At 40.8% G+C, this 12,492-nt stretch overlaps 1 protein-coding gene across 2 annotated transcripts in view; it reads right to left on the reverse strand.

Annotated features, from left to right (window-relative positions):
• Window positions 1–357: 357 nt before the first annotated feature.
• Window positions 358–12,492, reverse strand: part of RNMT (RNA (guanine-7-) methyltransferase) — a 28,231-nt gene continuing 16,096 nt past the window's right edge. Inside the window, exons 8-11 of one of the 2 annotated variants that reach the window (XR_663361.1) lie at window positions 10,946–11,047; window positions 8,438–8,471; window positions 6,426–6,519; window positions 358–2,507 (exon numbers count right to left, since the gene is read on the reverse strand). Coding sequence is in view for 1 of the 2 variants with exons in the window: in XM_009318520.1 (XP_009316795.1) it covers window positions 6,482–6,519; window positions 8,438–8,471; window positions 10,946–11,047 (174 nt within the window). In the remaining variant the exon portion in view is untranslated. Of the gene's footprint in view, window positions 2,508–4,680; window positions 6,520–8,437; window positions 8,472–10,945; window positions 11,048–12,492 lie in introns of those variants that run through there. The other variant, XM_009318520.1, reaches the window with a different exon arrangement.

The raw sequence follows: 12,492 nt of genomic DNA on the forward strand, positions 1-12,492 counted from the left end.
ACTGAAGCCCATGGTGATGTTCACTCCACCACTAAGTGCAGTAAACTTCCAGTTTAATCGCAATTAGTGATGAATTAAGGGTGAGCAAAAGCACATCCTTCTATCAGACTGTTTCAGAAACATTGTGTGAATTCAGACAAGACTCAGAGAGACTCAGAGAGAGAGCGCAACTCTTATGAAGCTGTCTATTGAAACAATATGGCCTATGAACTAAAAGAATATCCTTTCCTTGGGCTTCAACTATGAACAGCACAGATCAGTCAGACCTTAAATGTTCAAACACCTTACCCTGAAAGCGAATTTCAGTTGCTGGGAGACACATTAAAGCGAATAAAAAGACGACAATGTTGAGAACCAGCTTTAATAAAATGAAGAAAGGATGACAGCTTCCATCAAAATGGCATTTATGCACCATCGGAAAACCTTTAACTTATCAAAACCTGATTTATCAAGTTAGCTTTGTTCTGCCTTACATCTGTTCTCTAAGTAACAGAAACATTCAAGGCAGTTCATAAATCTATGACGGTGATGTATTAAAGAGGTATGCTATAAGGGAGGTTAAGGGAAAGCCATTTCACCAGCATCAGCACATCTATGTAAAATGCTACACACTGAAGCTGCAAAAAACTAAACTATATTAACAGGTTTTAGTTCAGTACACAGCATTCATAATGTCATCGGCACAAGGATTCAGATTTCAGACTTTTTTCTTTAAATCTCAAATGAGGTTTCTTGTTCAAAACCCACTCAAACACTTGTCTCCGTGTCTTTTGGCACTTAAATGACCTGATTTTTGTGCTTCACACTTCTGAAAAATCAGGACGCTTATTTGCATTCATGAGCAACAATACAGATGTCGTTCCCTCACTTCCATACAGAGGCTCTCATTTGTAGCGTACAAGGAACACTGGGGACTGAGATTACAAGACTACTGCTAATCCTGCTTGATATTAGACAAGCCATTTCTCCCCCCAGAAGCATTATTACTTTGGCAATAAGTGGATTGCAAAAGTGGATTCATTATCAGCTCCTTGATTACTCTGCAGATGTTTTAAATTTATTGCTACCCAGCTTAATGTTCCCTAAATTAACCATTTTCAAAGTCTTTACAAACAATTTAGCAACCAGACTACAGCATATAATTACTTTTTTTAATAAAAATAGATATTAGGAGAGTGCTTTATTAAATAGACTGACTCAAAAGGAAAACACTTTTAGTCAAAGGACTGAGATGTTCATTATGTAAATTAAACTATTCAAATGTTGTAACAGGAGTACGTGTAAGATTTGCAGCAAGTCTAGCTTCTTCAGTCAAATACATTCTACATGCCTCCTTAAGCATTTGCTTAAAACTTAAGCACAAAACACAGCACATGCTTAAGTGCTTTGCAGCAATTTCTACCGCACCGGTGTGTAAGTCACAAAAGGAAACTCATACAATATAGCACTAATACAACAGTAACCTACTGAAGCATGACATAGTTCCTGCACAAATATAATATTTCATTTCGTTATTTTTGCTGTAAGGCTGCAGAATATCCTAAACCCCACAAGGAACAACTACCTATACTAACAGTGCTTGGGCAATTTCGTTGCCTCATAACCTCAGCTACAGGACAAGGAAGCAAAATGCATAGCTGCTGCTTTCAAAAGCAAAGAAAGATGGGAGAAAAAAAGTTAGGACAAATCACCACTGGCAGCCAAGTACCTTTGATTTGACCAAGTCTTCCATCCTTACCACGGCAAATCATCTTTCATGAGCACTGAATCCATCTTAAATAGAAGGGCTGGTGTTTGACTTGACTCTTTATCAACACAAAATTATACATATAAAGCATTATACTTTTGAACATATTAAACAATTAGTTAAAACAGGATTTTCATACATCCACTTTCATGGTGAACCGAGGTGTTTCCTGAGGCAAGGAATCTATTTAACATAAATGCAAAAGAGTTTTTTCAGCTGTGCTGGCTCTCCACAACAACTACATGCTGAGCAACTGGGTTCTACCACAGTTCTCAACTTCCTGCCATCACAGAAGGAACTAGAGGAAAAGGTTGCACCTCTTCCAGCTCCTGTTCCCAACTCATGTCTCAACACCTAGGTGAGAGAGGATAAACTGAACTACAAAGTTGCGTTGCCATTTCTAATCTGAATTCCTTGTGTAAAGTGAATTTGAAAATTGAACCACTTAATTGGTGTAGCACCCTTCATGTATCACTCCTCCATCCTTCCTTAATTCAAGGGATTGCCAAAACTCCTTCTATTGCAAAAAAGCACCCAGCTCAGATGACCTTGGCACTCCCCTGTCTTCACTTTTTCAGCAGCAATCCTGAGGGCCTTGATGCTCTGCACTCGTTTAGTTGCTTCTCTGAAGCCGTCCACTTCTACTGGGAGGATACATGCTGTATCAGGAAATGTTGCAGGGCTATGCAGTTGCTGTTGCAGGGCTATGATCTCGCTGGGATCACAGAGACATGGTGGGGTGACTGGCACGACTGGAGTGCTGCAGTGAAGGGATACAGGCTCCGTAGGAAAGACAGGCTGGGAACACAAGGTGAAGTGGTGGAGTTGCCATTTGCGTAAGAACACAGCTGGAAAGCATGGAAGTCTGCCTTGGGATGGACAGTGAGCCAACTGAGAGCTTATGGGTAAGGACTAAAGAGATGACAGGTGTGGGTGACATTATAGCAGGTGTTGGCTATAGGCCACCTGACCAGAAAGAAGAAGCAGATGAGGACCTCTACAGACAGCTAGAAGCAGCTTCACATTCACAGGCCTTGGTCCTCAATATCTACTGGAGGGACAACACAACAGGACATAAGCAATTCAGGAGGTTCCTGAAGAGCATCGATGACAACTTCCTGACCCAAGTGATAGAGGAACCAATGAGGAGAGGTGCTCTGCTGGACCTCATACTCACCAACAAGTGGCTTGTTGGGGGTGAGAAGGTCAAAGGCAACCTTGGCTGCAGTGACCATGAGGTACTGGAGTTCAGGATCCTGAGATGAGGGAGCAGGGCAAAAAGCAAGCACAATGCTGGACTTCAGGAGAGCAGTTGGCCTCTTCAAAGATCTGCTTGGTAGAGTCTGATGGGATAAGGACCTGGAGGGAAGGGGGGCCCAAGAAGGCTGGTTAATATTCAAGGCATCACCTCCTCCAAGCTCCAGAGTGGTCCATCCCAATGAATAGGAAGTCAGGCAAAAATGCCAGGAGGCCTGGATGGATGAACAAGGAGCTCCTAACAAAACTTAAACACAAGAAGGAAGCATACAGAGGGTAGAAGCACAGACAGATAACCTACTAGGAATATAGAGACACTGTGCAAGCGTGCAGAGATGCAGTTAGAAAAGCCAAAAGCCCACTTGGAATTTAATCAGGCCAGAGATTTCACAGGCAACAAGAAGGGCTTCTATAAGTACATCGGTGAAAAAAGAAAGGCTAGGAAAAATGTGAGCCCAGTGCTGAATGGGGCAGGGGCACTGGTGACACAGGACATGGGAAAAGCTGAGGTCCCGAATGCCTTCTTCACCTCTGTCTTTACTTGCAATACTGGCCTTCAGGAATCCCAGGCCCAGAGACCAGGGGGAAAGGCTGGAACGAGGAATATATGTCCTTGGTTGAAGAGGATCAGGTCAGGGAATGCTTAAGCAAACTAGACATGCATAAGTCTATGGACCCTGATGGGATGCACCCACAAGTGTGGAGGCAGTTGGCAGATACCATTATGAGGCCACTCTCAGTAACCTTTGAATACTCACGGCAACTGGGAGAAGTGCCCAAAGACTGGAGGAAAGTAAATGCCACTCCTATCTTCAAGAAGGGCAAGGAGGAAGAACCAGGGAACTACAATATGGTCAACCTCACCCCGATGAGGTGATGGAGTAACAGATATGGGAAACGATTTCCAGGCACACGAAGGACAAGAAAATCATCAGGAGTAGTCAGCATGGATTCATCAAGGGGAAGCCATGCTTGACCAACTGGAATAAACTTCTATGATTAAATAAATGACTGGCTTGGTAGATGAGGGGAGAGCAGTGGATATAGTCTACCTCGACCTCAGGAAGGCTTTTAACACCATCTTGGATGAGCAGACAGTGAGGTGGATTGCAAACTGGCTGAGCAGCCGGTCCCAGAGAGTGGTCATCAGTGGAAGAAAGTCTAATTGGAAGCCACTAACAGTGTACCCCAGGCGTCAATACTGGGTCCAATCGTGTTCAAAATCCTGGATCACCTCTCGTATGAGGAAAGGCTGAGAGAGCTGGGGCTGTTTAGCCTGGAGAATAGAAGGCTCAGGGTGGTAATCTTACCAATGTGTACAAACACCTGAAGGGAGGGTGTAAAGATGGAGCCAGGCTCTTTTCAGTGGTGCTCAGTGACAGGACCAGAGGCAATGGGCATAAACTGAAACACGGGAGGCTTCCCTCTGAACATCAGAAAACATTTCTGTACTGTGAGGGTGACCGAGCACTGGCACAGATTGCCGAGGGAGGTTGTGGAGCCTCTGTACTTGGAGATACTCAAAAGCTGTCTGGATGTGGTCCTGGGCAACCGGCTCTAGGTGAACCTGCTTGAGCAGCGGGGCTGGACCAGATGACCTCCAAAGGTCCCTTCCAACCTCTAGCCATTCTGTGATATGTTGAAATTTGCTGAAAAGAGGAAAGACACTCCACTGTATTTCCCCTCTTTTTATTATTCTGATTTCTTCCAAAAATAGCATAACAACATACTTGCAAATGAAATTTGATACAAGAAATCTAACAAAACTAGCTTTGATGCACACAAATTTCAATGAAACATTTCAGCACTTCTAAAGTGTTGGTGTTTTTCAGCTAGTTTCATGAATACTAATTCTAGCAGACAAAGTCTTGTTTTCTTAATTTCAGCAGCAGAACTGACTGTGATTCTACTGCTTTGGTGAAGGTTATAGGTGTTCTTCTATACAATTAAAAAAAATAAATCAGGAGTCACAGCGGGAAGAGTACGATGTAATTACAGGGGGAAGGCAAACAGCTACAAACTCAAATAATTTGAACGCTTAACTTTGTAACAGAAATGTTCTTTCCTAGGTTTATTATAACTTTTCAAAATACTCATGTACCATCAACAGTTCATCATTTCATCTCTATATAAACTATACTAGCCAACAGCAGCAAACAGCTACTGTTAGCCCAAGAAGGGAGAGAAAAAACATGAAGTACCCATGCGCCCTCAGTAGTGGGTGGCTACAAGCATGTGGAAAGCAGAGCAGACACCATGTCAGAAATCCCTAAGCCAGCTCTAAGAGACTGACAGGCAGTTAAGATGGTAGTTAGGCACAGTTCTGCCTATTGATATCATTAGATTACATTCCCAAACAAAATATTTGGCTCTAATTTGGGGATTGTTATCCACATCTACCGGGGTGTGTACACACATACACAGCCCTCCCTCCCAGAGTGAACTTCTAGTATCTTCAAATGTTATACAGGCTCCCCTTTTAGTTCATGATCCAGTACGTGACCATGTTTCCTAATGCTTTCCTAATGCCTGCAATGAGGTCCCCACCACCACCAATAGCTCATCCTTCCGCCGAGCCCATTTGGAATTTTATGAAACAAGTGAAAAACACATCCTAAGATCTGTCTAATAAGTTTCAGGAGACATTAAAACTACCAAAAAGTCAGTGGAGTCTTTAATACAATAGAAAATGTTCAGTAATCTAAGTTCAGCAGCTGTTAACTGATTACTGCACAGTCATATCTGGAAAAACGACAAAGATTTAAAACTTTAGAAATTCAGTTCTTTCAGAGCAGTTTTGTACAGAACAAACTCATTTAATCTTGAAAGCACCATGAAGTGACACTACATATCAGCAAGCACAAAAAACAAGAACATCATGGGACTTCACCATGTAAACTACACCTTGAATACCACTAAGGTAGATTTACACTGCAGGCTTGAGCACAGCACAGAGGTACTCAAACTGACTCAGATACTACTTGCCACTTAGCTCTGCATGCAATGTAGACATACCCTATGTGTCTGAATATATCTCGTTATGAATTAACTGAGCTCTGCAGTACAATATTTAGGCCCTCATTCTGCACCATCGAAGTCAACAGTCATTTTTCCATCAACTTCAGAAAGTGCAGAGCCAGGCTTGTAATCACAAACATACTTCTACTAACGAAACATTTGTTTCTAACATGAAGTTGTGTCAAGTTCAAACATGAGTTTTGAGAGCATGCAGATTGCTTACAAATGCTTAAAAAGACTGGTTCAGAATCTTTCTTATATATACACACACAAGTCCATCTGTCACAGACAGGCAATGTAACTCAGAATCATGAGCTTGCTCTAGTTTTTGGTAGTGTCCTGCACACTTCTGATAATTACAAAATAAAAAATAAAAAAATAGTTGCAACAATGGATTTCTGACCATTCCAACTTGCACATGGATATGATCTCTTCTTGCTGCATCCAGCACGTGAAGTTTCACAGTTGCTTCTCAAATGCAAATACCAAGTAAATACCTAAAAAAGAAAACGGAGTAGTTAAAGTTTCAGCTTCCTCTGCCACTCAACTAAGTTTTCAAAACGTAAACAGGTTAATACTCTGCCCAAACAACCTGTTAGCAGGTTACTGAAATTATAAAAACTGCTATGGTTTCCCAATGAGTACTTCTAGCACTCAATTCCAGCGTGGTTTTAGACATATTTTCACAATAGAGCTAAGACTGCACAAAAGCAAAATACTTTAAAAACTGTTGAAACGGTTAATGCAACACTAACTTCAGTTAACGATATTACTGAAATGTGAATGTAATTCATAAATTACTACACCATTCTACACGTAATTAATGTTCACTGGTACAAATTACTATGCCATTCTACATGTAATTAACGTTCACTGGTACATAAGAAGTCATATGCAACTAAGTTTAAAGACTCCTTCATACACGCAGTAATGGACAATTAGGGGTGAAATGATCAGCTTCATTTTTAATTAAAAACTGAATAAATTCATGGTACAAAATTATTAATTTTGCTCTTTTAAAATATCACAGACAAAGAAGAAATATTTACAAATGCCAGATGGCATTTTTTCAACTCCAGAACAGTATGATTCTACAAACGGGTACTCATACAGTCCACACCAGCACCCTTGGAAAATACTTATTTGGCATATAATCAATGCCAGCTATGTCAGAAATTCTTATGCTTCATACCAGACAGGTAAGTTAAACCAGTTTCTTGAGACTGTGACTCTAATTAAACATTTATGGATTTCCACTTCAACTCAGCTTTTGTTTTACGGATGAGGTGCAAATCTTTCAAGACAGGCCTCAGCAATAAAGCAAAGTGAAGTTCCATGTAATGAGCAAGCTGTGCTTATACCCTAACTATGAGAAGCTCTGTACTCCAAATCTCTCTGAAAAAAGAGACTACTTAGAAAATACAGTCATCACTGGACTTTTAAAGGTATAAAAAGCCCCTCTCAATTAGATTAATAGTTTACATAATACTTTTACATTGCTGGAATTAATGTCCACCTTATGATTCATACCTTTAAAAAATAGGTAATAATTTAAGAAAGCAAACACCTTAACTAAAGATTTTTTCATTCGTGAGTTGAACAGCATTTTTTGTTTGTTTTTAAACAACTAACACAACCAGTATAATGGTCTGAAAAATGCAAATGCTGGTTGGGTGCAGTTACACAGGAGTTAGTAATAATCTCTGTGGGAGTCAATTTTTATCCTTAGAATTCTCGGTCCCTTATATCTGAGTTTAATAAAACTCAACATTGGAAAAAGATGATGTCAGAAGTTTTCCATGGCACATGCTCACAAAATTTCAAAACATATTTAAGAATAGTGTATCCTTTTCGATGTCTGAGGCACTGACTTTCTTCTCCTCCCTTTATAAAACTTTCAAATACCTCTTCACCATCCATGCTTTAATTGCTTCTTCCTGAAACATGTATCACTACAGGCAAAGAGTAAAGCTTCAGTCCCTGTCTTCCCAAAACAGATTTGTATTATTTTTGATGAATGTTATGTCCCAACCGAAGTTTGTTTTCTAGTTGACTGGTAACAGTATAACACCCAAGTGTACCAAACAGAAGTATAGTATTTAATCCTCCAACACTAGCAAAATACTGGCATCCTCTTTTCATACACCCTAAGTAAGGCTTCCCCAAACTATTTTAGCCCAAAAGTTTGTGTGCTAAAAGCTACTTAAATAAAGCAACATTTCAATCTATTTTATGCATTTTCCTCCCAATTTCTTCAGATGTGTGTGCAACATAATCTATACATAGGCATTTGAATAACACAAACAACAAAATTTTGTTATATTTAAAATTTGGATTTTCTTCCATAACCAGGCTATTTTACAGCCTTCCATAGCAGTCATTCAGTCAATACTGAGTTTTCAAAACAATACTTACTTGTTGCTTCCCATTCAGATTTACTCAAGGTTCCCTAGAAGGGGACGAAAAAACAAAAAACAGAGTTTCAACAAAAAATGAGGAAACAATAAAACACTGCTTTAACTCAGGATAATCAATCTTTCACAGACCAACTTCTAACCACCCACACTGGCTGGCTATTTAGGGACTAGAAGAGCATTACTGTACACCACAGATACTTATAACTCCAATAACAAGGACGGTAGGGAATTGGAACACCACAGATAACAGAACACACCTAAATTACAGAGGTATAGGCGAATGGGCGAACAGTCTGCTGGGCTGGATGTCTCTGCAATGCAGAGCACGCTGGGTCCATTACCACGCATCAGTGTGACTTGACCTGGCTCAAGCTGCTCTCCAGCCCGAGATGCCCAACACTTGCGCAGAAGTCAAGAAGAGGCCCTATATCACGGTGCTACCACCTTGCCCAGGAATACTGCCTGCCTCCACCTAACACCTTCCTGCAGCCCACAGAAACTCTATTTGCAAGAGACTAACTCCCAACCCCGCTCACACACTGAAAAAACAGACTGCCTTGCAGCCTAGGAAACCTACTCCTAGCTCAGCCTTTCGGATGAAAGCAGGACAAGTGCACAAGTAAAAAGCTGCTGCCGTTTACCCCATCTATTAAGAAGCACGAGGTAACAACAAGCTGGTTTTCTGCTCTGCCCACTCCATCCCCTTCCAGTGAGTTCTCACTGGGGGCATGATTTAGCCCATATGCTTGCTACCCACTGACCAATCCTGACCAAATGATTCATCTTTTAAAATGCTAGTGAAAAAACACTTGTTCAAGCAGATTTCTTCTTTGCCAGGTGACACAGCACCTGGCAAAAGAGGTCTTTGGTCTGACCTGACCATTCTCATGTTCTTAAGCTTATTTCTTAAAAGAAGCATTTTTCTTTTTAAAATTTTTAGATTTCAAATACAGAGAGCGGGTTTCTTTTCCCTCTTGATGTACAATTTTTGTTTATACAGTAAAAGGAATATATCTTCAAGAATTCAGAACACGAACCAATAACCAATGGATCCCAATTAATAACCAATAATCATTGGATAAACCAATTATTAAAAAAAGAAAAATCCAAGTGGAAAAACTTCAAGCTGACCAGCCTCACGCTATGTCTATAACAATGAAATACGATGCCATCTATCAGTAACTGCATATGATTTTACTAAAACTACAATCTTTACTCAAACTAGTCTCCAATTTTGGTTCTCTCTTGTCAAAGAGCCTCAACACATAAAAAAGACCTGAAGTTCAGACTGAAAGAGCCAACGCTGCTTATCAGGAACCATTCAACATGAATAGTTAGGTTGAACCAAGCCTTTGCAAGGATTCCATCCAGCCTGACTCCCCAAATGCACAGACAGAAGCAAACACACAGCTATTTGCTACCCTGAATAGCTAGCCTGGCTACAGATGGAGAAGCAATAGCCAAATGGCAGCAGTTTCTGGGAAAAAATGACAGCAGGCATTGCCTGTCCTCCCGCTTGCTTCCCAGGAACAGCAGCTGTGCGGGCTCCTGTCCACCACGCACCCAACTCTGAGATCAATACAGAAGAATGAAAGGCTGGGAGGGGACCAGCTGCAGACATTGTCATGTACTCAGAAAGGTAGCATGTGCATTAGAAGCCAGGACTAGAAGCAGAAAAAACATATTTGATTGGACCACTGATCTAGAACCTAATATGACCTCCATTAAAGATGGTTCAGTATTCTTTTATTTCTGAAGTCATAAATCAAGCTGCCAAAACAGGAGAAATGCAGAAAAATATGTGGCTGGATATCAGACTAAGTTTTGTACAAGGTAAGATTACGACCATCACAAAGAAAGTTTCTTTTCATTCCAGAATGTGAACAGAATATCATATTTAATAAAACTGAGGGCAGAAATACATGGATTTTGTTTTATGCACGTAGGACTACTCTAATTCTAGGAGCTCTATTAAAAAGAAAAAAATGAAGGCACAGCAGGTTTTAAAAAATAGCATTTACAGAACTTTAATAAAATCGGCCGAGAAGTGAGCTGGATCTTCTTCACCCAAAAAGACAATAGAAAAGCAATGTTTAAGATTTCAAATACATACAGTATTATGAAGAAAGTTCTCAACTCTCCTGACAGAGGATCAAAAGAAGAAAACTAAATCTTTAAATCGGTAGTATGAAGATCCATAAGAAAATTCTTCAAATTAAGAAGAGTTATGTTAGAACAGCTGGCCAAGGAGGATGGCAAAATATCCTTTCCCTTTTGCATTGTTACAGACTTCTTAATAGCTACCAATTTAAGTGAATTTGATTGTTTGAGTATGGGGTATAGATTACATGAACTCCTCAGCCCTGCAGCTTTACGGTTTTTCACATGCACATAGACATTCATACCAATTTCACTGCAGTTGAAATGAAGAAGGCACCACATGTCCGAAAGATCAGGACCTCAATTTTAGACACCATTTGCTCTAGTGAAGCAAGAAGGAGCTTACCAATGGTAATTTTGCCTTGCCATCTTTGATGAACTCTTTTGCATGCTCATAATCATCAGGTTTATCGGAAACAAGCCTGGAATCACCAAAAGTAGAATATGGCTGGAGAACATAGAAAAAAATAAGAAAAAGTATTAATTGCATAGTAAGATACATTAATCACATCAGTCAAGGGTTTGTCACAACATATCCCAGAATGGAGGTCAGTAATTATTAAAAGGATTCTAAATTTAGATCTCTCCTTTACAGCACCTATAAGGTCAAGTCCAATATTCCCTACTTCCCAAAAAATCTGACACCCAGGATTTTTATAAATGAACTTTGATCCTTATGTCTCCAAAACAGGGGAAACAGAATAACTATAAAAACTATTCTCCGTGTACAGCTCGTTATGAGTATTACCTAGATACACCCTCTTTTAGAACAGCAACTGAACAAACCAGCATCTCTTAAGTAGAAACACTAAGAAATGAGCAACTGTAAGATTTCAAGCAGAATGCTTAAAATGCTTTAATAACACACAGGAGCTGTAACAGAATTATAGAACTGATTCTTCAGCACTAGTATATATTTATTAAGGACGCCAGTTACTGCATAATGGTCTGTACCTAACAATGCCGTTCTCAATAGTAAAGTGGCCACTAATTTAAAACAACTCTCACTTTTAGAATCATAAAATCATAGAACTGTTTAGGTTGGAAAAGACCTTTAAGATCATCAAGTCCAACCGGTAACCTAGCACTGCCAAGTCCACCACTAACCATGTCCCTAAGCACCACATCTACACGTCTTTTAAATACCTCCAGGGATGGTGACTCAACCACTTCCCTGGGCAGCCTGGTCCAATGCTTGACAACCCTTTCAGTGAAGAAATTTTTCCTAATATCCAGTCAAAACCTCCCCTGGCACAACTTGAGGCCATTTCCTCTTGTCCTATCGCTTGTTACTTGGGAAAAGAGACCAACAACCCCCTCGCTACAGCCTCCTTTCAGGTAGCTGTAGAGAGCGATAAGGTCTCCCCTCAGCCTCCTTTTCTCCAGGCTAAACAACCCCAGTTTCTTCAGCCGCTCCTCATAAGGCTTGTTCTCCAGGCCCCTCACCAGCCTCATTACCCTTCTTTGGACATGCTCCAGCACCTCAATGTCTTTCTTATAGTGAGGGTCCCAAAACTGAACACAGCAGTCGAGGTGCAGCCTCACCAGTGCCAAGTACAGGGGCACAATCGCTTCCCTACTCCTGCTGGCCACACTAGTTCTCATACAGGCCAGGATGCCATTGGCCTTCTTGGCCGCCTGGGCACACTGCCGACTCATGTTCCGCTGGCTGTCGACCAACACCCCCAGGTCCTTTTCTGCTACGCACGAGTGGAATGAAGAAGATAAGGACCAAGGAGACAATTCCAAGAGAATGAAGTAACTTCAGAAGGTGGCCAGCCCAGTGACAGTGAAAACCAGTAAGAAATCAAGAGACCACAGACCAGAATTAAGTGATTCAACTCGGGGTTGGACTTGGGGATCGGGTGATGGGTGGTAAGGGTATAATTGAGA

Source organism: Pygoscelis adeliae, unplaced genomic scaffold, assembly GCF_000699105.1.
Source record: "Pygoscelis adeliae isolate BGI_AS28 unplaced genomic scaffold, ASM69910v1 Scaffold42, whole genome shotgun sequence".
Lineage (NCBI taxonomy): Eukaryota > Metazoa > Chordata > Aves > Sphenisciformes > Spheniscidae > Pygoscelis > Pygoscelis adeliae.